Source organism: Pongo abelii, chromosome 5 (assembly GCF_028885655.2).
Source record: "Pongo abelii isolate AG06213 chromosome 5, NHGRI_mPonAbe1-v2.0_pri, whole genome shotgun sequence".
Taxonomy (NCBI): Eukaryota; Metazoa; Chordata; class Mammalia; order Primates; family Hominidae; genus Pongo; species Pongo abelii.
Window position 1 is genome coordinate 132,352,957 of NC_071990.2, and position 24,719 is coordinate 132,377,675.

The 24,719-nt window shown below is 39.4% G+C and overlaps 2 protein-coding genes across 33 annotated transcripts in view; one reads left to right on the top strand and one right to left on the bottom strand.

The window, feature by feature from the left end:
* Nucleotides 1-852: 852 nt before the first annotated feature.
* SMLR1 (small leucine rich protein 1) lies at nt 853-10,601 on the top strand. Its single transcript, XM_002817354.5, has 2 exons — nt 853-1,090; nt 8,334-10,601. Exons 1-2 carry the CDS (start codon nt 853-855, stop codon nt 8,417-8,419), a joined length of 324 nt encoding a protein of 107 aa, XP_002817400.1. The 3' UTR covers nt 8,420-10,601.
* A 2,206-nt stretch (nt 10,602-12,807) lies between these two features.
* EPB41L2 (erythrocyte membrane protein band 4.1 like 2) overlaps nt 12,808-24,719 on the bottom strand; it is a 223,396-nt gene continuing 211,484 nt past the window's right edge. For 31 of the 32 annotated variants that reach the window (XM_063724618.1, NM_001377040.1, XM_009242249.4 and 28 more), the window contains 1 exon segment: nt 12,808-14,061. The gene's annotated coding sequence lies outside the window, so the exon portion shown is untranslated. 32 annotated transcript variants of the gene reach the window in all.

Genomic DNA, 24,719 nt, shown 5'->3' on the forward strand with positions numbered 1-24,719 from the left:
TGTCAACTTTGACATTGGTCCATTGATTGCCCTTTCTTTTCCCAGAAACTTTGGAGTTACCGCACAACCCATACCACTATCAATGAGAGGCCACCTTCTAACTGCGAATGGTGGGCCACAGAAAAGGCCCAGTAGAGCAGAGGAGAGTATGGCCTCATGCAGCCAGCAAGGACAAATGCACCTCGGGAAGAAGGAGATGGGGCCACATCATGGGCCACTCCGCCATGGACACTGTGGCCATTCTCTGTCTATCTCCACTCTTAAAGGCCAGGGCCCATGACTTACTCTTCTTTGTATACCCAGCATCTAGTTCAGAGGTTGGGTTCTAGTAGAATTAAATGTTTGTCGAATAATGAATAAACCAATGCACTTCTCAGAGAAGTATTCTGAGTAGGATATATGAGGAATAATTTCTACATGTGGGAAAAGCCTTGTTTCTCTTTCCTTGGTATTAATTGTATCAACTATGTATAAAGGAAAATTCACTTTTTTCTAGACATAAGTACTTAGGTACAGTGGCATAACTATTAAGAAATTTTTAACTCTAAAATTTAGGAAATACGGGGAAAACTTTTCTATGTCTGAGAATACATAGAAAGAATATATATAACAATGAGTTTTGCTTGGTCAGGTAATTTTCATTCCAAATAAACTTATCACAAAAAAACTCAGCTTCCCAGGATCATCCCCACCCCTGCCAGATACATACTTATCTCTGAAAGAGCTTGGAAGATGGACCTTTCAATTCCTCTACAATTAGTAGCTGAGTTACAGAGTAACCTGCCAGCAATCCTATCAGCATTCATCAGACTATTTAAATAGAGCAAAGTCCACAAAAAGTTCCACTGAGACATGCTGAGCAAAGGCTGGAGCCCCAGAAGAAAACAAGTGCAGACTCAGAGGAAAGCTGCCCTGGTCCTGAGTGTGACTCCCACGGTCCCCGTGGGGTCTGTGTGGTTGGCAATGAGCTCTGTGCTGTCAGCTTTCATGAGGGAGCTCCCTGGCTGGTTCCTGTTCTCTGGGGTCTTCCTCCCCGTGACTTTGCTGCTGCTCCTCCTCATCGCCTACTTCAGGATCAAACTGATTGAGGGTAAGTCTGAGGCCACACAAGGAAGAACTTGGGCATCCTTTCCCACAGCACATCTTGAAATATACCGATGCGCCATCAGTGTTTTCTGGCCAGGAGAAACATATATATATATATATTTTGCAGGTACTTCTCAATCAGTGTTCTCTCAAGTTCCTTGATCAATTTGGCCAAGTTCGATGCTTTCCACTGTGTGGATCTTGTGCTGAGATGTGAAGGCCTGCTGTAGGGGGCCCTCACCTGTAGCACCTCACAGACATACTGTGAGTCAGCAATTTTGACATATGGTTGCTTGTCTCTCTTTCTCAAGGCAATATTGTCACATATGTGAAAACATTGTTCATGGTCTGCCTTCTTTACATGACAGATGTGTTTATGTGGCCATGTGCATGCATGTCCGTGCGTGTGTATGCACCCATGTGTGTGCACACACACAACTTTCTCATCCACTGAACTTCTGGTCAGGGAATGTTCCAAACATTCTGCTGTCACAGTCTTTGTAAATGTAAAGCCCTAATAGATAAATACTTGATCTTGGTGTAAACATTCCATGGGATTATAGTCTTAAGATGGAAAAAAACAAACCAAACCAAATAACTCAGGAAGCTTAAGGTGATTTGGAATGGACAATTGGGTCTTGGATTGACACTGTTTATTCTGCTATAATTAAAATTCATGAAACTGGGCTGTAACTAGATAGACTATGTGTTAATACTGTGCCAAGTACACATGAGATTAATATCATCAAGGTTAATAACTATTTTAGCAAAATCAACAAAGACCAGTCATATTTCTTAATTTGGATAGTGTCATATTAAAACAAATTTGAAAACCCCTCCTCTTTGAACATCTGTTTATGTAATAACATACATGAAGGCATTTCTTGGACTTGCCAAGATTTTGTGGAAATCTTAAATCACTAATGCTATAATATATAACCTAACACAAGTACAATGAGGGATATTTGTTCCTAAGATGAGATTTAGAACATAAAGAAATCCTAGGAGACATAGAGAGTATGTCATGGAATCAAGTTTTTCATCATAACTTACTCAAATATCCCCCTAGCCTTTCATTTTTTGTGTGTCTCATTTTTATGAACGGCCCTTTTGTTGAGTGGTCAAGCCATATTCTGCCTCACTCTATAATATTCATGTGATAAAGCCTTTTCTTTGTTAAGTCAGTTTATCCTCCACTGCCCTAAGACCAGTCTGTTGGATGCTCTTGTCACCCAGCCATTCATTACCACTGAACCCCGGAAGTAGCCTCCAAAAAGGAAGAGAAATAAGAAATCCCCAAGATCCTAACCATGGCTTCCCTTCAGTGTCTTCCAAGTCGAAACGTTTTTCAGAGTTGTTGCAAAGATTCCCATCAGTGACACTCACTGCATCTCAGCCTCCCATGGACATTGAACGTCCCAGGGACAATAAAAGAATGCTGATGTCACCACTGGGGACTTGGAGACTTCCTGTAGTTTCCAAGTTTCATCTCTGGCTGGATGAAATTTTCAGTATTTCAAAAACTGCACAAGTACAGGTCTAGATAGCCTCATGGATATCAAGATCCCTTATTGGCCTCTACTTCCCAGCTATTACAGGCCAGTTAATTCAGTGGGACATCCGGTATTTGGGATAGACTCTGCAAAAAGAGGGTGAATCTGTTTTATAGTTTTATTCATTCCTGGAAAAACGTCTGTAATATGTAACATGTAAATGGGTCTATGGTATTTTATTTAGATAATTCTGAGGTATAAATGTATCAATCACATTCCTTTAGAATGCCCTGGAAAAGTCAATGTGCAGGGTATGGCCTGGCATCACAGGGGCTGATGCAGGGGAAACACAGTCCAAGTGCGAGCCCCAGAGGAAGTGCTCCATGTGTGTACATCTCTGTGATGATTGCACGGTGATGCCCTCCTATCTTCAGCACTTCCCTGCCTGTGCAAGTTATCTAGAGATCAAGTCTCAGACAAAAGTTACTACTGTAAGTTTGTAACTCAATACAATTGAAACTACTTCTGAAGGATTTGAGTGAAGAGAGCAGAGGCTCCCAATAACCTAGTTTCTTCACACTTCCTTCCCCTTTCTTCATTCCAAATTCTGACATGCTACTGAGCTTTTCTTGACTTCTAGACTTGCCCACAACTGTAAGTCTGTCCCTTCCATCTCAGAGCCTTTTTTTTTGTAGCATAGGATCTAACCCAAGGGAAAGCAAGCATGTCACCCTCACACGATGAGGGTCCATGCTCACTGGGTAGAGTCATTACACCAACTTTAAAGCTTACTCCAAACTTATGTCATATTCTGGATAGTGATAATTCTCATTCATTTATTCAACAAATATTTGTCAGTCTATCATATACCAGGGACTGTCCCAGATACTGGGACAGATTTTTTCTATGGGTTTTTAAGACTAAGAGAAAATAATCCCAGTTCTAGAAAACCACAGAACGCATCTGGCAAAATCAGCAGAAGTTAGAGGAGGTGTTGCAAATCTGTATGTTTCTGACTCTGGCCTCATTAAATGTCTGATCAAAGAGCTATAATAATAACCTGGACTTTTCCCTCAGTGTCAGGGCTGAGCACTTCACCAGAGGCAGGATCCTCTACAGTGAAGGGGCACCCCCAGCCAGGTTATGAGCCTCCATTTTCTGTGGTTTTTCCCCATTGTCTCCTACTTGGGCTTGCTCTAATTGAAGTGTGCCTGGAGCTTCCAGGCTGCAGGTAGGAATTACAGGAAGAGTGAGTGAGGAGGCAGAAGGAGCTATTTATCATGGCAGAACAAAAATGTGTGCATCAGTTACTTAACGCAATGGGGGTCCCATCTGAAATTTATTGTTGGAAAGAATACTAATGACTAGAAACACTATTACTGCCAACCATCTGGAAGATGCTTAGTGAGGATGTCAAAGGCATTTAAACCAGAGCAACTCCATCTTGAATACAGGCTAGGTAAAATGATGCTGAGACCTACTGGGCTGCATTCCCAGACAGTTGAGGCATTCTAAGTCACAGGATGAGATAGGAGGTCAGCACAAGATACAGGTCATAAAGACCTTGCTGATAAAATAGGCTGCAGAAAGAAGCCACCCAAAACCCACCCACCAAAACCAAGATGGTGATGAGAGTGACTTCTGGTCGTCCTTACTGCTACACTCCCACCAGCACGACAGTTTACAAATGCCCTGGCAACGTCAGGAAGTTACCCTACATGGCCTAAAAAGGGGTGGCATAAATAATCCCCTCCATGTTTAGCATATAATCAAGAACTAACCATAAAAATGGGCAACCAGCAGCCCCAGGGCTGCTCTGCCTATGGAGTAGCCATTCTTTTATTCCTTTACTTTCTTAATAAACTTGCTTTCACTTTACGAACTCGCCCTTAATTCTTTCTTGTGCAAGATCCAAGAACTCTCTCTTGGGGTCTGGATCCGGACCCCTTTCCTGTAAGGAGGACAGCATAGCTGAGTGGATCAAAGTAGTCCTCCCTCATGGCAGTTTTTGTTCTGTTGAGACTGAGCCCAAAGCAAACTGGGTGAGAAAAGCGGGGGCCCTGGATGGTGTCCTTGACAGATTCCTGGTCAGGGTAGCAGCTGATGGGCAAGCTGCACTATACATTCCCTCCAGAAGTTTATATTCAAACCATCTTTTGGTTGTATTTCCCTCCTCTCCCACATGGAATCAGTGCATCTATTTTTTTTTTTTTGGAGTAATTCTTGATTATATTTTCCAGTGTTAGCAGCCAACTATAGACTACGGATATTTTCGTTTTTAGGTTGATCTGGTCCCTTTAATTCCAAATATGTCTTCCTCCTAAGAAGAAAAACCACCCAAACTCTAAGAACATGGAGCTTTGAAAAAATTATAGTTCTTTCTGGCACCATTTTCCTAAGGGTAAGTAGTACTGTCTTCTCTCCAGTTTGAGGGCAAATGAGATCACTGGACTCGAAATAAAATATCACCAGTTTGTATCTCCATTTCACAGCATCCACTTAAGAAACTGTCAACAGATGGTCAAATGTCATGTCGTTAATCTTCCAACCAGGGTTATGGCAAATGTAATCATGTCTATTTTATTCCTGTAAAGGGAGGGACATTGATAGATTAACTGGCATGTTCGCAGAACCCCAGAGTCCTGCATTCTAAAACAGAAAACCAGCTTGCCTGTCTCATACAGCTGGGTCTGTCAGACAAGAGAGCCATTTTAAGATGTGATGGAAAGCATGTGGAGATATTGTAATCACTCAACATTAATCCCCACACTTCAAGCCTTAGGAGGTAATGGTGCATGTAAATTTAATTAGTATGTAGAGAATATCAATTTTCTCGCAAAGGAAGAAAGAAAATTCTCTAACATCCCGCACTCTTCAATCTGTGTCAATTTCCTTGAAGAGTAGCTCTTGGGGTGGAAGTGTGTGTCATGAACTTCCCATAGCCAATCCCTGCATCAGCCATTGTCATGGACATTTTGCATCTTCTAGGTTGGAAGTTTTCATTATCTTATTTCCCCAAGTCCTGAGATTCCCAAACCTCTACTTCCAGGCCACCCCACCCCCAAAACACCATCACCCTGATCAGGAACAATTGTTGTCTAAAATGACAAACATGGCCAAAAATAGTCATTATTTAATTAAATTTTAAAACGTGTCTACTGAAATGCCTAAATGTTTTTGCATGGAGTTGGACCCAAAAAGAAAGTCAGGTAGTTGACCAGGTCTTGGCCTTCAGCAACGTACATCCTAAAACAAATAACTAAAGTACTGATAATATACAGGCTGGCTAAGCATCTTCCACTGAACTTCATACTCCCTCTACTCAACCTCTTGAAGCTTCGGCCTCCTGGTCTGTAAAATAGAAATAACAGCAGGACATACTATAGGACTGGTATGGTGATTAAGTGAGGTAATACATACAAGGTTCTTAACAGTGCCTGTTCTGAACAACTGTTAGTCATTATTATTATCCTGCTAACTTGAGAATTCTAAGAAGGCACTGTTTGTGTCATTATAGCATTACAGTAGCTATTATTAAAATAGTCTTGGGATAATTAAGTACGTTGCCCAAGGTTACCTACCCAGAAAGTGGTAGAAAGAGGATTCGAACCCTGGCTGGCTCCAGAGATAGCCCCTCTTCACCGACGCACCACCTCTGGAGTATTGAGTCCTCAGTAGGGGTCCTATCTGTTGAGTCCTTTTGGTCCAGACAGATAAACTTACCACCAATTGTGGGACAGTTTTAAGCAAGGCAGAAATTTTACAAAATCTTTGAAGAATTTGATCAATCTCTTAATATAACAGGGGTCATAATAATTATTGATGATGGTGATTCCTCCACATAAAGATCTGCCTGAGTCAGATCACATTTCTTTACCTGTGATCTAACAGGGCACACTGCATTGCTTGCAGGATTTTCCACAACCACGACCTTGGGTGTTTTCAAGGCCACCTGCCTATCGAATCTCTGCACACCCTCCTTAATAGACCCAATGAAATGAATGACAGCCAAATTGCAAGCTCTTTTAGGTGAGGGAGGCATTATTTTACTTCTCTCACTCTTCACATGGTGCCTAGCAAAGACACTTTATTCACTGGGTAGATGATTCACTGTAGATTGATGAGCTTCCTCTTGGCCTCTCCATTCTAGTTCTCTCTCCACTCTTAATTAAGAGTTCACTTTTTTTCTGTCTCATTATTCAGGTCACCCATTTTCAGCTCTACAATCTGTATCCTGGTCCCTCATTCAAAGCACCCTATTGTGCAGTTAGCCGTTGGTAATTAAGAATAAAAGGGAATAAATTACTCATATTTCAGTGAGTTAAAAGTCTAAGCCATGGGCCATCTCAAAGGAATACCTTTGAAATAGCAATGATCTACGGAAAGTCAGTGTGACTCAGTAGCTGAAAGTGTGGTCTCTGAAGTCAGACTGCCTGGAATCAAATCCTGAATTCATCAGTTTCTCTGATCTTGGGGAAATTACTTCATCATGATTTCTTTCTACCCCAGTTTGCTCATCAGTAATTTAATAATAATGATGATGACTAGCTCATCATGTCATCACAAGAATTGAATGAGAAAGATTGCAAAGGGCTTCACACAGAGCCTGGCACAGAGCAAGTGCTCAGTAAGTATTGGCTATTAAATCTTGAGGCCCATGTCGTCAAGGACTTGTCACTCTCCAACGCATATGTACCCTCCCCGACTAACAATGATAAGCATTTGTGGAAGACTGGTCAGGGAAAGTGCATGTGTCCTGGGGTACATGACATACAATGTATCAAGCAAGGGATAAATTGCATGGGCTTTATGTGGGAGCCTAAGACAGCATTTTCAGGTTCAAGCCTATAAACATGTTTATTATCTCCCATGAGATTAGAAGCTCCTGGTCTCTGGCTTGATTAATTATACTTCTGAAAACAAAACTTTTGAGGGTGAAAGCAGGATCAGTTGTGCATCCTGGTTTCAGGAAGAGAGCTGTGTCTTCTGATGTACGAGGAAGATCAACGAATATGTTTCAGGATCTCAAGAGGGATCTCAGGGCTAAAAATCAAATCTAGTTATTGCCAGAGACGTAATAGTTGAAGCTAAGGAGCAGATAAAAGTACACAGGTGGCACACAATAAAAGCCAAAGGGAGGAGAATGATGGGGGCAGACAGAGAGAGGGGTTGTGTTGAATGCTACTGAGGAAGAAAACTAGGGATTGGAAAATGCCACTAGAATCAGTAACTCGATGTCATGGTGAGTTTCAATATTTTAGTAGAGTAGCTTTAACTGAAATTATATATTAAGGGGTTAAGGAATGAGCAGGTTGCAAAAAGTTGAAATAGAGTCATCAGTAAAATATACCAAAAGGTAAAAGGGAGAAAACTAATTTGACTTGTCTAAAGACTATAAGTGCCCAGACACATTTTTGGGAGGGATGAGCAGGGGCAGCCACTGTGACTTGCTGTGGGAGTTTCAACTTAATCAACAAAATCTAAATATACTTAGCATGTAACAGTTCTCATTACAGTGGTATTTTATTTGCTCTAACCAGGGCCATTCTTTAGAAAGAAGCCTTTACATTTCCACTGGATGTGGTTGAGGAGATAAGGATTGATCCTGTAATAGGATCTGCTTGGAAGACCTGGACTTCTGTGACTCGCCAAGGCCACCAGTGTCAGATATGCTGGCCAATAGCCCTTATGAACTCTAAATGACCAATGGCACTCAGATGTCTCCAAATTATTAACTAATATTTTTCCTTTCAGTTAATGAAGAACTGTCCCAGAATTGTGATCACCAACATAATCCCAAGGATGGCTCTTCCCTGTACCACAGAATGAAATGGACGTGAAGTTGGGACTTTCCAATAACTAAAGCACAATGCATTTCTACTGGTCAGCAAGCAATGGTCAACAGTTCAGCTAATAAAGTAGGTTGATAAACTAGAACCATAGCAAAATAGAAAGAATACTAAGATACTCATTCTGAACCATATTGAAAAGTGGCAGCTATTATCCAAGGGGACTTCTCAGAGACTCAGTAAAACAGCAGCTCTTGAAAAGTACCAAGAATGGATTTCCTGCGTATATACACTGGACACATTGTAACGTTTTAACTTTTACTGTGGCTGTGTCTGCTCTAAAGGTCATAGTTAAAAAATAAAATTCTGCAGCATCTTACTACATAGTCCCATGGGAACCCATATTATTCTGATTTTAGAGGTGAAGAAACCTTGGTAGAGATCCAATGAATAGCAAAAGATGAATGCCTTGGAGAGAGCTCAGTAGATTCCGTATGCAAGAATATTTCCACTTGCTCTTCTTGCAGTTCAGCAGCTCTTAAGTGACACTGTTCAGGTATCATTTTTGGACCTGACTTTGCTTCTCTCCTTTTCCTGATTGCTTTCACAAATCATTATTGTCACAAACATGCACAAAACAAGTGGAGTATCCCCACACTAGGTATGGATCACCCACAAATGTAGCTTTCAGCATGATGCGACCTGGAAATGTTGGCAATTTGGTAATGGGAAAAGGAAAGGACAGAATGTTCACATAATTCCTGAGGAGGAGAATACAAGTCTCTGCCTGTAATACCAAAATACAGGGAGCTGTATCTAACTATGCGGATAAGTCAACATTGCACTACAATTCTTCTCTTTCAGTGGGAGCCCCAAAGAGACAACATAGGTCATTGAAAAGAAACTTAATTCTACGGGTAGTTAAACTAGATTGTGGTTACTGTTGTGCTCCCCACATTCTTCCAGTTAACATAAGATGTTCAATGCATTCTAAGTGTAAGACTGGTTACATTCCAATCTTTGTGCAGGACACTAACAGGCTGAGTGATCCACTTTATAAAACATAATGAGTGTGGTCACCTGTAAGAAATGCACCTGTTTCAGTAGTGGCTTACAGTCATACAAAAGGTTGTGTGGATGACCCAAAGCAAAAATATACCACCAGTGCTGGATTTTTACTGCTTCTTCCCCTCAGCCCCACCCTAAAATTCTTGATACCCATTCTGTGAGTGGTTTCCACTTGCACTTCTTGCATAATATAAAACTTATTGCTAGAATAACGACACTCATTTCTGCATTTTACTGCACTTGATTACAATGAAAATGTCTGCCAGGGTTTTCAGACTGAACTAATTCAGAGTAACAAGTGCTCTTGCCATATGGAAGGAATAACAATATTCTTTCAGTTTTGGGAGAGATCTCTTTTTAGACCCTGGTGGAAATCAGCTTATGTAAAAATGCTTTCTTTAACAGAAAGTGTGAAAGGACAGATCGTATTCCTATCTCACGCAGCTGCCAGCCACATTTGTGGCTCAGCTATCAAGGTTTGCTCCATCTTCCTCCAATAATGGGCACTTCAGAAGGCCAGTTCCGGCTCTGGTGGGTGCTGGTCCACCATCTCAGCTATTGTGATAACAAATGAACTCTATATAGACATGTTTTCAGCACCAAGCACTACCAAGTACTTCAGAACAAGGCTCGTTTCTTTTCTGCCATCCAATGAGAGTAGAGAATCGCCAATGAAACTGACTAGATTTATGAACGTTTTTTAATATGTAGAGAGGGGCAGAAACATGTTCATTTTCCCATGAAGGAACAAGTCCCAAGGGTTTATCATCTGCCTGAAGGCACTGCTAACGAATTTGTCAAATCCTTTATCCAGCACAGCTTTACCAAGCAGCTGCACAGTCAGGCCTTTGCACTTCTCATTCGCATAGGTCCAGTTTAAGATCTCATTCAGGCGTGAACTGCTTCGGTCCTTTGCATTTCTGCTGTCTTGGCCTCCACCTAGACCAAGTTGGCAGTCTCCCTACATTACCCTATATTCACAGCTGCATCCTATGCTCCAAGGCCTTTCACCAGGAACCAGAAATGCTCCCACAACCCTAAATGGTCTCACTACAACAGTTCCTAATCTTATTCCAAATGCTATAGTATCTGAAACGGTTCACCAGTAGGGATAATGTTTCTCCAACTGGAGACCTTCAATAAAACACTTTAATAGGTGCTTTAATTTCTGTCACATTGTCATTATTTATTATTCAATAAATTTACCAAAAAACATATATATATATATATTATATATTGGAGACAGTGTCTTGCTATGTCACTCAGGCTAGGGTGAAGTGGTGCAATCATAGCTCACTGAAACCTCAAACTCTTGGGGCTCAAACAATCCTACTACCTCAGCCTCTGGCTACAGGACAGAAGTGCACAGCCTCACTTGGTTTTTGTTTTTTGTTTTTGGTAGATACAGGGTCTCAGTAGGTTGACCATGCTATTCTTGAATTCCTGGCCTCAAGCTATGCTCCTGCCTCTACCTCCCAAAATGCTGGGATTACAGGTGTGACCCACTGTGACCAGCTAAAAATTTAACAGAATGAACTCAAAGCTGTAAATATTATCTTTTCATCTCTCTTGATAATCATGTTGGTAATTTGGCAATTTGGTGTTGGGAAACTGCAGGTCCATGACTGCTCCACATCCTAAACCTAGCTGATAAAACAGAAATTTGGGCAAGAAAGTGCCCATATTATGTTTTCTGAAATGTTATTTGCAAACGTTTTTTAAAAATAATCTGGCCAGGTAACAGCCTCCAGAATTTTCCAGACATAATTTAGCGATTGGAAAATTCAGAAGAGGTAAACACTCGTAGACAATAAGAACAGCTTTTTGGTGAAATCTCAAGTTCTTTGGCAAGACTGAATATCAGAAATCAGAGTTCACAACTCTAACAACCATCAAAATTCAGAACTGATAACTCTCAGAATTCATGACATTAAGCACATTTTGAAAATAAATTTTCTGATTTCTATTTATCAAAAAGTTATTAGAATTTTCAAATCATGCTCACAAGATTCCTACTTTCTGACTTTATAATTGGTGTGCCAATCAGAAGAGGCCTCTGAATTTATCACAATGTAGGCAATGACATACAGTCTAATATGTGAGTGACAAGCAGAAGACAGCAGAAAACATGTATTCGAAAATACCATCCAATGTATAATTACCATCAAACAGATTGGGGATTTAAAAATATTCTTTCCACTTTTCAAATTTTTCAAATCCAATTTCCAAATCCTTGTTTGATCTACTTTCCTATTTATTCTATCATTTAGCCAAATTTACCAGATTAGATTATAACAGCCAGAGAAATATTTTATAATACAAAATATTTTTTTAAAAGACAGCCTTGCTCCTGTAGCTACAGGTGGAAATAATTATCAACATTGTTTCCAGTGGCTCTGTGGGTATTAATTCCCACAGATTCTCTCAATGCCCCAAGGACCCTAAACCCTGTTCTTGCTGTCTCAGCTGAATAAAACTGAGCCTAATCCCCGCACACCACATTTCTTAGTCCACGGGACCTGTGAAGACAAACTTTCTTCCTGTCACTGCAAATATGGTCTTCAAAACACCCAGGGAAGCTCAACCTATGATTTCAATGTGAGTGTTATACAAACTTTCCGATGAGACATACATTTGCAAAATCACATTTGGTTCCACAATATTTCTAAGGCTTGGCTTGCTGAATCGGGATTCTCCAGGGAGTTGTTGTTTTTGTAATAATTATAGAGAAAGTGAGAAAGACCTTTCACAAGGCGAGAGATAATTTAGTGGAAACAGATCTCAAAGACGACAGTTATGCAAATTGTATTTAATGTACTTACTTTAAATGACTAGAGAAAAAAATTCTATATAACACTTTACAAGAAATGTACCCTGTTGGTTATTTGCTCTATAATAACACCATAACCTGGTGTGCCCCGACAAAAGTTTTACAAGAAAGCATCCCAATCAGACTGGGATGCAGCCCCTCAGTGGCCTAGTTTGCCTGATATACAGAGGGCCAGTGGACACAAAGTAAAGAAGGACATGAAGCAGAGGAGCAAGATTCAGATGGTACAGCTAAAATATTTCCTGAAAACAAAATGAAAAATGCACAAAGAAAACAAGCAAAAATATCCCTCGGAGAATTTGTAAAAGCTGGAATGGATTATGTAACCAGGCAGAAGGAATCTGGCACTCTCAACATTAGATTTACAAACTTTCAACGTCGCTTTCACCGTTTCAAATAGTGATGTTGGCAGCATCATCAAATTACAGAAGAGCTGAAAACAGATTTTGAAATGCTACTTTTCACAAAATACTAAGACTTCTGATGAAAAATATCACTCGAGTTTGTTTTTTTAAACCTTTAGAAAAAGAGAAGTGACAAGTTTAGAGAATAAACAAACTTTATTTTATAACAGTATTACAGGAAGCAAAATATCATTTAATACAACTTGAAGCTGCTATAAATCTAATCTGGCATCGTAACTATACATAGGGTCAAAGGCAAAGGAAAAAATGTTCAATATAGTTAATAAGTCCCTATCAGGTCTCTGGTGCCAGCTTTAAATGGTATAACTTTCCTGTAACCAACAGAACACCACCACAGCCCCCTCCCCCTCTCCCCAGCGTCCTCAAACCTGTGTGAATCATAAAACTATCTGAAAGAGATAGGCCTGCTCAATAACAAAAGGTCAGTTTTACATGTGTAGACAAGGAGGTTTAATACAAAGCAAGAGTTCTACACCCAAGTGTTCAAATAATGGAAAGAATTGAAATTTGGGTATGTTAAGAAAGAAAGCACTAAGGTTTTAAGCTGCCTGAATCTTTTAGTAGAAGGGAAGAAAGTTTTCTCTTTCTCTTCCCTCCTGTTCTGGAATGCTGCCGAAGGGCATGTGTCTGACAAGCATTGGCACTGTGGTGCGGCAGGGTCTCTAAGCACAGTGCATAGTCAGTGAACTTCTTCATAATTCTCCAGTCCAGAGATTCCGACTCTCTACTAAAAGTAGAAAGTCACAGGACTGGAAAGTCAAAAGGGTCCAATATAAAAAACATCCCTGTGAAATTCTCAAATATTAGAAAATTTTCAAGATGTAAGAAATGCTTTTAATCTGTATTAATATTTTCTCATACAGTATATTTGCTGCAATATGAAAACTCCGTAAATATTTACTGTGAGAATTCAAGGAAAAGAATCCAGAAGAAGGAAAGCCACTATCTAAATTAGTCACAGAGTTTCCTTTCTGCACAACAGCACCTGTTCAAGTGAACAGCACCTTACCAGCTTGGGCTGGATTTGTTCACTGTCATTTGATCAAAGTGAGTCATTAAAAGCAGGTAGTTGCACACAAAGTAAACAGAAAACAAAAGCAAAACCCCTTAATTAACAACAACAAAAAGAAAGAGCCAAGAATATTTAGAAGTGGTTATAAAACAAAATAATATATTAAATGCATGGGAGCAATATAGACCAGAGCTGGTAAGGAAAGGTTTGGTGTTGGCATTTTAATTCTTCAGGCTTCTGGTCATTGTTACCAGTTGTAGCATAAATTCGCTGGAATAGTGGTGTGGCATTAAGACTTGGAACGGTCAAAAAATCTTCAGGGGTTCACAAAGTTGAGTGTTGTTTAAAAAATGACTTTCTAGAAGAGAAAAAAAAAAACAACAGAAGGCTTAAATATTCCAAAAACACAGGCTTGAAAAAAATGTTAAGTAACATTCATCAAGTTTTCAATCAAGTAATCAACAGTTACTGTCTGCCTAGTCTTACAGTAAATAGTATGTTTACCAGAAGACAAGCATGAGACACTATTCCATTCTCAAGGGCCTTAAAATACCTGGAGAATTGACAAGCACGCTAGAAGCAACTGGCAAATAAGAGTTCACTGCAAAAGAATTTATTAGCATAAAACAGAGACAATTCTTATGTAAGAATTTAAAGACAGAAACCAAGGTAGATTTTAAAGCTATACTCAGGGAAGGGGAAAGTCAAAGTCTATTTTCTTTGTGCTAAAACGAACGGAAATGGTGCTTCAGGTGGAAAAACACAATGAGGAAAGAGGCATGGAGGTGAAGAAGTACACAGTATTATGACAGTAAGATGTATGTTGGGGCAGGAGGCAGAAATGAATGGAAGGAATAGGACGGTGAAGAAATGGACATTACTAAAGTTGAGCATTGGTATAGTGAGTAGTAAATAAAGGTACAAAATATTAGGTCTATTCTTTAATAGACTGAGAAGTACCAGCTTGATCTAACAGACCAAAAAAAAAATGAATTAAGAACAAACATTCGGACGAAAAGACCAGTTGGCAATCTACTGCAATGGTCCAGGGCAGAGTGCAAGAGCCATGGATAAAAGACAGGTCAAAGAAACTGGGGTTGGCCAGTCATGCAGGGCATGATAAGCCCAGGAAAGGAGGTTGGGATAGTTTCTTCTTTGGTTTTGAGGAAGGGTTTGTCATGGTGTGATTTATGTTTTGAAAACACTGCTGTGGCTTCAGTGTGATGAATAAGCTGAAGCCGGCAAGGAGTAGAGGCAGGAACAACAGTCAGGAGACCACTGCAGAAGTCCTGCTGGATGAGGAAGATGACAAATGTCAGGCATTCCTGCCAGATGGCCAGGACCCAGACTTGAGTGGGCACCACAAAAATCAGGTGGGAGAGAAATTTGAGAGGCACCACTAAGAATAATAATCAGAGTGTGGTGGTTAAGAAGGAAGTATAAGACAGGATGATAAGGTTTGGAGTCTGGGACCTCAAAAAAAGGAGAGAATGAAGGCTTACAGCCTGGGTGAAGCATTAGACCTAGGGATATAGATTTGGGCATCAGAACAAGCAATAAGTGAAACCAACAGATAGAACTAAGTCTCATGTGAGCATAGGAATAAATGAAAGCCACAGAGTCTTCCAGAAGTCTATAATCAAAGGTAAGTGGAGAAGACTAAAAAAACCCATGATGGTGCAATGGCCCTGAAAGAGAAAAGGGTTTTAAGGTGGCAATTGTTTCATTTTATATTTCAACTTGGTTGGAAGTTTTGGCAAATGATAGGTAATCACAAAGGACAGTGCAGAGTGGTAATTAATGTCTTTTCCAAGAGACACTGCTCCCAAAGTCAATTAGAATGTACACTCTTTTGATTAGGTAAAATTAAGTCTTGCTTTAACGAAAAAAGTTCCTACCATTTAGATTTATCACAGATAATATTAGAGCCTCTTGATTATTCAGGACAGATTGATTAATCAACTTCACTGTTTTCTACCCTGTTGTCTGCCTTAAGCTATTTCATTACTCATTAGTACTTCTGCTTGATTCTAGGCCGGGGGAAAAAAAATCAATGGAGAAAACAGAAAGTCTTTTTTTAGGTTAGTAATTATGAAAAGAAATGTGGGGGATGATGAAGGGAAATGGATACAACTACCAATCAAATTGGATTTGGCGGTTATATGACACCTTCAGTCATGGAACCTGTTCTTGTTCCTTCAGAGCTGGTATTTCCATTTGCTTTGTTTAGTAAATATGCATCATTTGTTGAACACAGCTGCCATTTTGCCTAGTTTATGTTATTAAAAAAACAAACCCCTGATGCTATCAGGGCCTGAAAACCTACAGAGAGAACAATGTTTAGGATTCTAGTCTCCATTTTCTCTAGGCCCTATGTCACTTTATTTCTTTGCATCTGTTTTCATCAAAAATAAAAATTTCACTTTGTAATGAGTCATAAATTTGTAAAGAAAAGCTAAAATTAAACTTGTTTCAAAGTTATTACAGGAAACTAAGCATATGTTGGAATTGAAGGGATCTTGATCTCAAAAAACTTCAACATTTACTGAGCTAAATATAGAGAAAAAGACATGGTTACCCAAATAAACTCAAAATGTAATTTTTTCCATTAATAAACTTTTTTTCTGGTAATGAATATTATAAATGATAACCTTGATGTGCTCTTAGGATTCAAACAGCTTTCAGAATCATTTTATTGTCATTTTAATGTTAAAACTTATTTATTTTCTCATTCTTTAAAGATCAGTAAATCAAGTTTAACTCTGAGTTAATTAGATATTGTGTCAAAACATCCCAGTTCCTTATTGGCGTAGATGAACAAGAAGTAACTTAATGTACGAAGACTTTATTTACATATCCACTTATCTGTTTTGACTGTTTCTTGCACTTAAACACATGTAGAAATATGTTCCTAAGTACTAAACAGTTAGCTTTTGAGCTAGGAAAGAGAAAACATAAAGATAGAATAACCAATGTCACTGCTACATAAGCATCAGAAATATTGTACTTTTCTGTCCTCTGGCAGGTGTCTGTGAGAAATAAACTTAATATCTGACAATTTTTTACAGGCTAGAATGTGGGACTAAATGATTTATTACATATTCCAACCAAACTGAAAACTAGGCAATGGCTCTTCATGTAAAAGCTGTAAAAGTTTCAAGAACATTCTTTTCTTTCTCTAAGCTTGAATTCTACTCATATTCATAGAAGTCTGGGCATCTTTGTCAATACAAATTGGCAGGCATTAATTATAGACATTAATTCAACCTGCTTTCACTTTTACAATATCACAAGGTTCATCCTGAGTTTGGGTAAGATCATAGCTGTTAAGCATATGGATTATACTTTATGTATTAGAATTGTGGTCAAGTCAACAAAAATAAAAGCATTCATACCACTGTTCTGTTTCCAAGTGTCACTGTTCCATCCTGGCCTATACAATGTCAGTAAACATTTCTAACTACTATAGTCACATTCCTTAGTCTATGTCCCCCTCTTTTGGCCAATGTGAGAATAGATCAATGTGGCTCAATTTCATCTAATCACAGGTGTAATTCTATGTTCAAGTTCTTCAAGGATATATGTTGGTTGCGTGCCTTGTCTTAAGCACTCACAGAGGGATCAGAGAGTTATTTATCCCTCTCAGTGCACCCAATGAGCAGTGGTGAAAAAAGTCCATACATAGAAGTTCTATGATCTTGCCTGAAAAGCACAATCTTTGAGTTTCTAGAGACAAAGGGCTCCTGTATTGATCTCAATCCTGAGTGCTCTACTCCAGAAATTGACTCAGTAAACTGATTTTAAAAAGCATTTGACAGAAAATACTAGCAATGCTGCCTTTAAGTGGTACAACACTCATCTAGAGAGAAGTCTCAATAAAAATGCAAAAATGCGGTTTTCCCCCAGATAATACAACAATGCAAATAATACAAGAAAACAACATTTCTTCAGATTAATGAACATTCAATTACCACAGAGCAATAATATAATCAAATATTCTGAAAACAAGAATGAAATATTTACTTAAGGCCGGGCACAGTGGCTGACGCCTGTAATCCCAGCATTTTGGGAGGCTGAGGCAGGCAGATCACGAGGTCAGGAGATCGAGACCATCCTGGCCAACACGGTGAAACCCCGTCTCTACTAAAAATACAAAAAAAATTAGCTGGGCATGGTGGCGGGCGCCTGTAGTCCTAGCTACTCAGGAGGCTGAGGTAGGAAAATCACTTGAACCTGGGAGTCAAAGGTTGCAGCAAGCTGAGATCGTGCCACTGCACTCCAGCCTGGCCACAGAGCAAGACTCTGTCTTAAGACACTGCATTTCCCAAGCAAAAATGAACTCTGTGCACTCGGGTGTAAAATTAAATTTTAAATATGATACTTTATGGATTTGACAGTTATTTCAAATGCTGAACTTTTCATTTTATTCTTCTTTTATCCTCAATTTGCACGTTTGATTTTAATTTCTAAACAGAATTTCCATTGTTTAAATTATAAAAATCAGCTGGGCATGGTGGTTCACGCCTGTGATCCCAGCACTTTGGGAGGTCGAGAAGGGCAGATCACCTGAGATCAGGAGTTTGGGACCAGCCTGGCCAACATGGCAAAACCCAATCTCTACTAAAGACATAAAAATTAGCTGGGCGTGGTGGCACATGCCTGTAATCCCAGCTACTAGTGAGGCTGAGGCAGGAGAATCGCTTGAACCTAGGAGGCAGAGGTTGCAGTGAGCTGAGATGACGCCACTGCACTCCAGCCTGGCTGCCAGAGCGAGACTGTCTCGAATAAATAAATAAATAAATAAAATAAAAATCCCAGAGCCAAAAATGCAAGCATGCTAAATTTCCATTTGGTTAAACCCAGAAAAAAGTCAATTCTTAAAATGTCTGTATTACCATTAAAATACACATGAAGTGTAGCCTGCAGCCCCTGAGGACTGCTGAGTCTCTTTAAGGGGATCACAGAGTCAAAACTGTTTTCATTATCATGCTAAGACATTATGTCCTTTTCAGTGTGTTGGCATTTTCACCAATGGTGTAAACAAATAATGGTGAGTAAACCTATTGGCAGCTCAGCCTACATAAGTCAAAGCAGAGGAATCAAACTATATTTGAGGTAACCTTATTCTTTTTTTTTAGAGGCAGGGTCTCACTCTGTCACCCAGGCTGGGGTGCAGTGGTTCAATCATAGCTCACTGCAGCCTTGAACTCCTGGACTCAAGGGATCCTCCTGCCTCAGCCTCCCACGTAGCTAGGGCTACAGGCACATACCGTCGCACCCAGCTAATTTTTAAAAATTTTTTGTGGACACAAGCTCTTGCTATACTGCCCAGTCTGGTCTCGAACTCCTGGCCTCAAGCAATCCTCTCACCTCAACCTCCCAACATGTTCGGATTACAGGCGTGAGCCACCAGGCCCGGCCTGGCACCTTATTCTTTACCAGTGTGCACTCGCAGTAAAATAGAGAAGACAGTTTCACTTAAGGATGTCCTTAAGGACAAAGAAGAAATATTAATTTTCCTACATCTCAAGCCTGAGTGCATCTTTTTAATATTCTGTGTGATGAAACGGGAAGTATGCACACGCCACTCCCACTGCATACAGAAGTACAACAATGTCTAGAGGAAAAGCATCTATGCGAATGTCTGAACTGTGAGTTGAAGCAGCTGCTTTTTCATAAACCACCTTTCTTACTTGAGAGAATCACTGACAGACAAGGGATGTTATTCAATTTGGATACTAGGTAAACCTTTTATTGAAAATGAAGTTGAGCCTGTCGCCTCAAGAGAAACAATTGACAGTACTTGTTGCCAATGATAAAATTCAAGCTTTTAGGTGAACATTAGAATTTGGAAAATGGTGTTTTGGCCACCATGAGCTTGATAGCTTCCCGATATTAAGACTCTTGAGGAGATCAGTGGCAGCGAATGACCCTTTTACTGTCTCCATCATTTTACCTTTTCCAGGATGTCATACAGTTTGATCATACAACATATATAGTCTTTCTAGACAGACTTCTTTCACTATGTGATGATTTTTAACTTAATAAATATTTATAAAACTTCTCAGTTTTGACTTATGATAAATTTCAACAGATATAATTCACATGAACAAAATCTCTTTGGGCTCTTCAATAATTTTTAGGTGTATAAAGTGGTCCTGAGACCATTCAGTTTGAGAACTGCTTATATCCAGTCTGCTATCACTAAACTACTGCCGTTTTCTTCTGTCACAGATATTTGTGTATCTACTGAGTAGAGGGAGAAATTAAATCCAGTGTTTTTCTCTGCAGTCAAATGAAGCACAGTATCTGTTCTACAAATAATTCAGCAAAATGCCTTTGCTTCTCCTGGTTTGCTGGAACATGTTCATGCTGTTTGGAGCCCCCACCTTCTTAGGAGGCTCTTCTGTGGGTCCTTTAAGGCCCAAGTCCCATCTTCAGGCCTTTTGGGACTGGGTTGACCTTCCTGAGCCCTGTGTCCTCTGAATGAACTGTATTACTCTCAAAAGCCTACGTGCTAATATAACTTTACTTCAAAGAGTAATAAAGATACTGAGCTTCATCTGACTGAAAAGCAAAAAAATATCGGATTTAACTTTTATAGATGTTCCTATATGATATTTTACTCCTGGCTTTGCTTCCAAGTTAAATTCAATCTTACTCTTAGAGATGTCCAGTTCAGTCTCCCCATTACTAACTGTCTTTACCAGTATCTTGGTGTCTTTACAGGGTACTTCATCTAATCTAGAAGCTTTTCAGTCAATCATACATACTACTGATAAATTCATATTACTAAGGGACATGGCATGTAAGACCATCTGCAATTTACCTTCAACAAATGTTTCCAGCTGTGCTGAGAACTCTATACATAACCATAATGGAGGTTTGCTTTTCCCAACATCCTTCCCCATTGTTTTCCCATGTGCTCTTTCTTCCCTCGCCAGTCTCCAACTGTCCAGATTGCCCTTGGTGCTTTGCACAGAGGAGCTTTCCTGCAACCTTTCTGGAGAGCTTTGTCTTGGTTGGCCAATCAGAAGCATTTCTCCTGTCAACTTTCACAGCCCTTTATCTAGGCTTCTCTTCAAACATACTATTTTTGTGCCTTGAATGTTATTTTTATGCATGTTCCTATGCCTTCCCCTCTCACACACAGCTATAATAGTCCCTTGAACATAACAGGCTCATAATATAGATTAATGAATCCAGAAGTGAAAGTACCAGGGACTAATTTGTAACGTAAGACTGAAGAATAAGAGCTTGAGGAAACAGGGGGAAAAGAAAACAACAGAATTGCATTATGTCTTTAGGAAGAAGCACTAATTCCCATGTTTACCATTACTCTCATCTGCCAATTTTCTTGTTTAAGTAGAAAAACATCAGGTTTGTTTTTCTGTTCTCTTTTGTTGATTAACTGTATCTATGATATCCCATGAGGACTCTTACTTCTTTAAAAAACTGGTTTCCTCAAATCACTGAAGCCGTAACACAAGTTTCTAAGAGTAGTAGTGCTGGCCCTAAAGCTGTTAAGGTCTTCTGGTTCACTCTGCTAGGTCAAATCTTCTGAGAATTTGATATAAAAGCATTCTACAAAATCTTAAAGTTTATTTTAAATAACAAATGAATTATGGTCAGGCTCCACTCAGTATATTCTATTAGAGCTGAGCTTTTGTCACTTAGGTCCATAAGATGGGGAGCAATGAGAAAACATTTCTCTGTAGCATCAGATAAGAGCTTAAAAATACTCACTAACAAAGCTTTCATCTTTTAGAAAAAAAGGTTAGTGGGAATCAAAAGAAATTTCTAGACACAACTTTCTCACTTTTTATCTGAGGGAGCATGGGAAAAAAACCACTTTTCCTCAAAGTTAAATAAAGATAGCTTAAAACACTATTCCCTGCCCCCTAACAGTCTCTCTCTCTGTCTCTCTCTCCCACACACACACACACACACACACACACACACACACAATCTAAACTGCATTGTGCCATATTAGTTTAAGGTTTTCCTCTCACTTAATCCCTCCTACCCTCCACAGATCAACACTGTCCAAGAGAAATATACTGCAAGCAATGAATGTGAGCCACATACGTAAATTTTCTAGAAGCCACATTTCAAAAAATAAAAAGGGACATGTATATGTAATTTTAATGTAGTTATTAAACCCAATATATCCAAATTATTATATCAATAAGTAATTAATTTAAAAATTAGAAATAATTTATTTTTTCTCATGTCTGAAATCCAGTAAATATCTTATACTTACAACACATCTCAATTTGAACTAGCCACATTTCAAGTGCTCAATAGCCACAAGTGGGTATTGGCTACCATACTGGACAGAACAGGTCCAGACTCCCATGTGCTCTAATGCTAACTCAACTATTTTGATGCAAGAAAGCATCAATATATCCTTGGACTGTAATCCTCGTAAGGACAGGAGTATCTTTACAAAAACACACACATACACGAACTTGTTAATTAGTTGCCATAGTAAAATTCCCCTCTGATGCCACCCACAAAATGTACATGTTTAAACAATTGTTATCTGGGATATCTAACAGAAAAGCCTTGAGATAAATGAATCTATACTTAGCCCAGGTGACCTATGGCAGTTACATTAATGTCTAGGATCCTATTTCCTTATAAAAAAGGTTAGAGGAGAGACACGAAGATGCTCTATAGGCAGTTTAACATTAAATATTCTTTACATTTCCAGACTCTTAAACACAGCCTAGGACAGGGTAACAAAGTCATAACAACCACCCCAACACGGTCAGAGGCCAGATGGCTAACATATATGCATAAGGAGACTGGGCCCCAAGGGCCTCAACATAAAGACAGGATATGACAGGCAGTAGCACTGTGGTGACCTAGAGAGCTCCTCCCAGCCTGATGCTGGCCACACCTACTAAGCTCCAGCATCGTAACCACGGGGAGAGCAGGCTCAATGTCATCAGAGCTTCTGATTTTTCTAAAATTGCTGAGTATCTTCTAATTTTTAAGCATTAATAATTGATTCAAATTCTAAGATATACCCTTTAGGCAAAAACAAAAAACAAAACTGTGGATATGGCCTGCTTGTCTCTAAGCGGTCAGTTCTGTCTTGCCCCTCTCCCCACTTTTGGTGGATTTTTAACTCTTAATAACTTTTTAAATTGGGGGGAAAATGTAGCATATTTGACTAAGAGGTTAACAACTTTCATCTGAAAAGATTAGTTACTCATCTTTTCAAGTTACTAGGCTGTGTGATAACTGTGAAAACTGAGGGATAATTTAAATGCCCATTAGTAGGGATTATTTAAGTAAACTATCATGCATCCATTCAACTAATCTCTATAAGAGAAAAAAATAGACACCTGAATAGGAAAATGGACAAAGGATACAAACTGGCAACCAAAAGAAATGCAAATTATGTGTGTGTGTCTGTGCCTGTGTGTAGCATATGTATGCGTGTATTCTAACTTCACTAGCATTGAAAAAATACAATCAAAGAAGGTTCTTTCCTCACAGTTTAAACAAGGGAGAAACAAATGCTCTTTCCTGATCACACTAGCAAAGCTTTTTTCTAATGTTTAATAATGTTTAGTTGTTACCAAGGCTGTGGGGAAACATATGCTCACAAACTGCTAGTGGCGGTCTATGTTTGCAGAACCATTAAGGAGGACAATTTGGTAATATGTCAAAAACCCTTGGTGGGCAAGCAGTGGTGGCTCATGCCTGTAATCCCAGCACTTTGGGAAGCCAAGGCGGGTGGATCACCTGAGGTCAGTCAGGAGTTCGAGACCAGCCTGGCCAACATAGGGAAACCCCGTCTCTACTAAAAATACAAACATTAGCTGGGCGTGGTAGCACACACCTGTAATTCCTGCTACTCGGGAGGCTGAGGTAGGAGGAACGCTTGAACCCAGGAGGCGGAAGTTACAGTGAACCAAGATTGTGCCACTGCACTCCAGTCTGCGTGACAAGAGTGAAACTCTGTCTCAAAAAAACAAAAACAAAAAACAACCTTCATGGCATACCAAGTCCACTTTCAAACATATTTGCCCTGGAGAAACAATGAGATCAACATACAAAAATGTACAAACAAGTATAATCTTTGAAGCTATGTAATAATTGTGAAAACTGAGGGCTAATTTAAGTGCCCATTAATAGGGGTTATTTAAGTAAACCATCACTCATCCATTCAACAGCTGCTGAAAAATGATGAGGTAACGACAAGGATTAATAGCTATAATGTACTATTAAAGTGGAGGAAAAAGCAAGAATCACAATATCAGCCTATATAGAAAGAGGGGGGGGTGTGTGTATGTGAGTGTCTACATGTGTGTATATTTATGAGTACACACATACACACTGGAAAGAAATTCTCTGTCTCTGGGAGCATGGTACTTATGGATCACTGACATTTTCTACTATCTCTCCCTTTTAAAAAGTTATAACCTCTCTTTTATTACCAGAAAAAAACAATAAAGATAGTTTCATTTGAAAAAATAATAGTCAGTAATGGTTATGTCCAAGAGCAAGCCTTGGGGAATGAGTGACTACTGCCTGGTCTTAATGTACGCATTAGAGCAGTGGCACCCAGCACCTCTTGTGTGGGGGGGAGTTCAAATAGATTGTAACTGACTCATTGATAACACCTGGTAGATTTAGCAATGTTAAATGAGAACATTCCACAGCATTTCAGAGTGAAAACTGGCTATGCCTAAAACTCACTAAACCAAAACTGGCTTTTTATTTCCATGCAGAAGAAGTCAGTCCTCATCTGAGGTGTGATTAATCTATATTGAAAATGAAGCAGTAATAAGATGCTAATTTTAGGTATGAGACTAGCACAACTAGGTAAAAACAGAATAAAATAAAAATGCAACACACTTGATATGCCTGCAGAACTGAAATAATCATCTGGAAGTCAATAGGTTTGTTCTCTTTGAAGGTCAGGGGTGACACTCATCAGGGCCCACATGTAAATGAGTGGCTCATGATTAGCTAGAGCTCAGTTCAGCCAACAGGGTT

What these genes read in the sequence shown, in the direction of transcription:
- SMLR1 (XM_002817354.5), top strand. Translation starts at nt 853, where the DNA reads ATGCTGAGCAAAGGCTGGAGCCCCAGAAGAAAACAAGTGCAGACTCAG. An exon ending in CAGGATCAAACTGATTGAGG is followed by an intron (nt 1,091 to 8,333) that starts GTAAGTCTGAGG and finishes TTTTCCTTTCAG; the next exon opens with TTAATGAAGAACTGTCCCAG.